At 38.4% G+C, this 5,282-nt stretch overlaps 1 protein-coding gene across 2 annotated transcripts in view; it reads left to right on the top strand.

Moving 5' to 3' along the window:
• The window catches only part of ADGRL4 (adhesion G protein-coupled receptor L4), a 72,413-nt gene extending 67,654 nt beyond the window's left edge, over positions 1-4,759 (top strand). For both annotated transcript variants that reach the window (XM_084211527.1, XM_084211528.1), the window contains exons 15-17: positions 805-896; positions 2,473-2,641; positions 3,058-4,759. In XM_084211527.1, the coding sequence (XP_084067653.1) occupies positions 805-896; positions 2,473-2,641; positions 3,058-3,120 (324 nt within the window). In that variant the 3' untranslated portion in view covers positions 3,121-4,759. The remainder of the gene's footprint in view (positions 1-804; positions 897-2,472; positions 2,642-3,057) is intronic.
• Positions 4,760-5,282: the final 523 nt, after the last annotated feature.

The raw sequence follows: 5,282 nt of genomic DNA, 5'->3' as shown, positions 1-5,282 counted from the left end.
CTTTCCTTTCCTTTCCTTTCCTTTCCTTTCCTTTCCTTTCCTTTCCTTTCCCTTCCCTTCCCTTCCCTTCCCTTCCCTTCCCTTCCTCCTTCCCTTCCCTTCCCTTCCCTTCCCTTCCCTTCCCTTCCTTCCCTTCCCTTCCCTTCCCTTCCCTTCCCTTCCCTTCCCTTCCCTTCCCTTCCCTTCCCTTCCCTTCCCTTCCCTTCCCTTCCCTTCCCTTCCTTCCCTTCCCTTCCCTTCCCTTCCTTCCCTTCCCTTCCCTTCCCTTCCCTTCCCTTCCCTTCCCTTCCCTTCCCTTCCCTTCCTTCCCTTCCCTTCCCTTCCCTTCCCTTCCCTTCCCTTCCCTTCCCTTCCCTTCCCTTTCCCTTTCCCTTTCCCTTTCCCTTTCCCTTTCCCTTTCCCTTTCCCTTTCCCTTTCCCTTTCCCTTTCCCTTTCCCTTTCCCTTTCCTTTCCCTTTCCCTTTCCCTTTCCACTTAGGAAAAATAATCTCAGCAGGAAATCAAAGAGGTTTACCAATAAAATCAATAAACATTTGCAGACTGTTGGTAGTAATACTGTTGAGATAAGGTAGGGTTACATCCCTGTTTGATCAATGTTTATTTCAGGGCTCATATATTTTTTAATAGAAGTGAATCAGAACATCACAGTCCTGGGTGGGTTTTTTCCCCTCCTGGCATGGGATTCTGTAGATTTCAGATGCACAGAAATTTTATCTGACTTGTTTCATTGAAATGTTTAACAGGTATTGGCATTCAAAGATATCCTGGTTTGAACTAAAGGGGTTTTTTCTTTGCTCCCCCCAGGTTAATTTGTTGGCTTTTGGAGTGATTATTTATAAAGTATTTCGACACACTGCAATGTTAAAGCCAGAAGTCAGTTGTTATGAAAATATAAGGTAAGTTTGCCAATCAGTAAAAATTCTACCTTCTTTCTGTAGGTTTAAATACAGAGATGACAATGAGTATTCAAAAGTAACAGTTTAATATCCTGAGATTTGTAGAAAAAGGAAGTTTTTTTCTGTTATTACCCTTATATATATTTGGACATAAATTTTGCAATCATTATTGCCACTGAGTCATACTGTGTATGATAGGGTGCATGTGAAAGATGCACAAAGAAAACAAGTGGCCCACATCAACCAGAGGGTAAAGGCTGATGGCAAAGTTAAAGAACTAATTGTCCTTTTCTCTTGAGTATTTTCCACAGCTTCTATGAAAGGCAAAACGGAAATCAAATCTATGTCTGAAAAGGGACCAAATTATTTGCCTTGAAGTAAGAAGTGATAAGAGATTGGAGCCATTCACACCACTTGGGCAAAGTCTGCAGTAGGACTTTGGGCTCTTGTAGCACTGGGAGCATGGAGCAGATTCTTTCCTTTGCATGCTGCTATGATTTTTCCATCAACTCACTCTCTTTAAAACTGATTTATAGGGACCTTGAAAACCGTTTGTGCAGGAAAAGCTGAAGTGTACTACAGGGAACATTGAAAACAACTTACTGTTTGTGTTGCTTAGGAACACTCCTGCAGTTTCAATGCATTGCACTAGATTTATACTTAGGATTTAGCAATTGTTTGATTGATTACCTTCTCTTATTCCTCACCTTTCATAGCTTCATGTGGTGACCTGTTTCTAATGAAGTTGAAAATTATTCATTTTCAGATGAACAGCACTAAAAATGTCTGCTGTTCAAAGGAAGTCCTGCAAGGACTGAGCTGAGAATGAATAAGAAAGTAATCAGTGACTTCATTTCCAAGACAACATGCTGTAATTTGTGCAAGTGTGTGAGCAGGGCTCTGCAGCATCTTGGAAAAAAAAAATTGTAGCCAATCAGTTCCTACAATTTTAATCAATCAATTTTAATCAATCGATTTCTACAATCAATATCCTGACCCAGACACTATTTGGGAGTACTTGTGTTCTAAAAACATTTTTTTTTTCTTTTTTAAGAGACAGAATTTTAAAAAGAGTCTGGTTTTACAACTGGCACCGTCCTCTGCAGTGAACCTGAGAGGCAGCCTGGGAATCCTTTGATGTCATGCACATGCACTGACCTAAGAGCATACTGAACATTTTTCTGGGTTATTTTTTTTGAGGAAGATAGGGGGGAGGAGGAAAAGTGGGGGAATGCTTCATAACAGACATATGTTTTTCCTTGGGGAATTACACTAACAGTAGATTTAAATCAAATCATATGGTGCTGCAGTACACCAGAGAAAACATATCTGAAGATTAAAGAAGCCAGTGTTTTAAGGCCCTCCAGTTTTACTCCTTTGCTCTTCCAAAGTGATTGTGTGACTTTGTTCATGCTGCAGTGCTACAGCACACCCTGAAGAGCAGCCCCTGCACTTGCACTTCTCAGGTCTTTGCAGCTGTGAAAAAATTTCCAAGGCAGCATTCACCACCCAAAGTGGAGGAAAAGGCAAGCAGCATGTGCCTGTGTGTTGTTCACAATGTTTTCTTCCTGTCCAGGTCCTGTGCCCGTGGTGCCCTTGCTCTCCTGTTCCTCCTTGGGGCCACCTGGATTTTCGGGGTCCTCCATGTGGTCCAGGGGTCTGTGGTTACTGCCTATCTTTTTACAATCTTCAATGCATTCCAGGGGATGTTCATCTTCATATTTCTTTGTGTGCTGTCAAGGAAGGTAAGTATCTTATTCCTTGTGGAAGTGACTCAGTCTCAGGTCCCTGCACTGTCCAGGTGTCCAGCCCTGAAGTCAAACTTCTGCCTTCAGTGGAGGCAGAACCTCTGTCCAGTTTTTATGTTCCCACATATTTTCTCCAGTTTTAAAACTGAAGTATGAAACATGGGAAAATGGGGCTTTTAAACTGTAAAACTGGTTACAGTGTCATTAACCTGATGGAATAATACAGCATGTGCAATAAAACTTCCAGGCTTCAATTAGCAGCAAGATTCACCCACACTAGCCTGGGATGACACTTTCTTCAGTGGTCTGTCCTAAAGTAAATGTCAGCCCCACCTTAAAGCTTCTAGTGACAGGAGCAGTACAAAATGACATATAGACCTATTAATAAATCTATTTCGATATTTTTATTTCAGATTCAGGAGGAGTATTATAGATTGTTCAAAAATGTTCCTTGCTGTTTTGGCTGTTTGAGATAAAGGGAATGAAAACACCCAAAAGCATCTCAGCAGAAGAAAGAAGAAACCAACATGGTGTTGTTAAGGATATTAATGCAAAATATGGTATTTTGAAAGTATGAAATGACCCAGTAAGCAGGCATATCTCTTAACTGAATTACTGGTTTTGTACATACATGTGCATTTGTGCAGAACATCTGTATTATTCTGTATACTAACAGTATACAAAACAAACTGGATCATTGCAAAACAAATATTAATAAAGAAAAGGGAAAGAAACAAATTTCTAAGGAATCTCAAGACCTAATGACTGAGGTTTTGTTTCTAATATTAAAAATATCTGCAGTTCTTGAAAGCAAGATACCAAAAACCAACTGGCCCAGCAGATTTTATGAAGTGCTTTGCTAGTGGAAACATGTTCACCATCCTTTTGTAGTAAAAAACTTCATACATTAAGTTGCATGTGACCATCTGCAGGGAATGGGTTCCATTAAAGAGTCAATAGATAAAGATCTGCTTCAGCCTAGACTTTTGAAAACATTTCTTTTAATTTAAAGTAGATTAAAAAAGGAATTTGTTTAATATTATTCTCTTATCACTCTGAAATATATATTTGTATATTAATCAATCCTTTATTTTTATAACTTCTAAAGAACTGTTTAGATCTAAAGAGCTGAGGTCAGATCTGATACAAGAATGGTGGGACAGTCATTTTATAGCTGAAAGATTATTTTGTGAATACTTTGAAAAAGATCTGGTTCTCATTTTATTTAATTGCCAAAAAAACTGAGATCTGCTTAACTGGCACTATGATTTTGGAGGCTGTGGGAAGAAGATGCTTTCACAGCTTTGTCACTTCATAGATATTTGGAATCTAGACTTTGTAGGATCAAATTAAAGTGGTAGAAATCAACCATGCAGAAGAAGACAGATTAAAATTCAAGGTAATGTGGCTCTGTACCATGTAAAATTCCAATTACAGCTGTTTTCCCATAGCATCTTTGAGTCAAGCAGTGGTCTTCCTCTGAGGCTCCTGGGTTTGAATCAATCCTGCACTTAACCTTAGGAGTATGAACAGAACCACTAAAATCAGAGGGAGTACTGAGGTGCAAGTTTGGCAGATCAGAGCATGAACACAACGCATCAACCATTCTGCCTATGGCATCTGACTTATTTGGAAAGTATGCTTTAATTTCACCCTTTTAGCACCCAAATTTTATGAAGTGCTGAGCAATTTCCCATCCACATTGCCTTCTCAGGAAGTGTCTAGGATCTCAGATGAAGCCCAGCATTTTTGCCAGTGAGGCACTGTAAATATGTAGTTGTTAATAAATCCCACTGTTGTGTTTGTTGTCTGTTAAAATAAAGCACTAGTCTGAATTTTATTTATATTAAAGGAAATCTTTTTTTAGTAATGGTCAACTTTGGTTTTCATCTTTTTTTTTTCATATACACAAGGTTTTCATTGTATGCACTGCAATGATAGGCTTCATTAAGTATGTTCCATGCCTGTGTCAAGTTTTTTGAAAAAAGAGTAGTCTATTTTTCAAAAAAAAAACTAAAGAAATCTCCTGGTCCTTTGGATGTAAAATATGTGAATAAACTGGAGTGCTTTGCTTTCACATTTTGACATTTCCATTCATTTAAATAAATACAGTGGTAAAAGTTCACATTGTTACATATCATTTGCCCTCAATTATTTGCTGTATTTCCTTTGCTGTTGTATATGTTCTTCTAAGGTTGGGAAATGCAGATACATATTACTTAAAAGAGTATTTTTAGAAGGATATCTACCAGCCCATCATTTTTAATCTCCTGCAGAACTGTAACCTATAGTAAGCTGATCTGGACAAAGCATCTCTAGTAACTATATAATGACTTCAGCATGCTCAGGGAGATTGAAAAAGTTCCTTGGAAAGAAAATATATCATAAATGTTTAGCTTACAATAGTCTTTGTAATGAAAGAACATCTTTTATAGGAAAACTGCTCTCCTGTCTGTGGGTCAGATCTTCATTGAAACTCTGTTTTCCTTACATACAAGGATGAGTTTTCATCTTTTAATACAGCACATAAAGAGCAGATACATTTTTTTAGATTCCCTGCCCCAGACCCTAAAGGATATTGCCACTGTCCTTCCTAGCACATGCAGATGTACTGACAAGCAATTAAAAGGTTTATTTG

Source organism: Fringilla coelebs (assembly GCF_963513975.1).
Source record: "Fringilla coelebs genome assembly, chromosome: 9".
Taxonomy (NCBI): Eukaryota; Metazoa; Chordata; class Aves; order Passeriformes; family Fringillidae; genus Fringilla; species Fringilla coelebs.
Note: the sequence above shows the minus strand (reverse complement) of the source record. Positions and strands in the feature narration are given on the sequence as shown.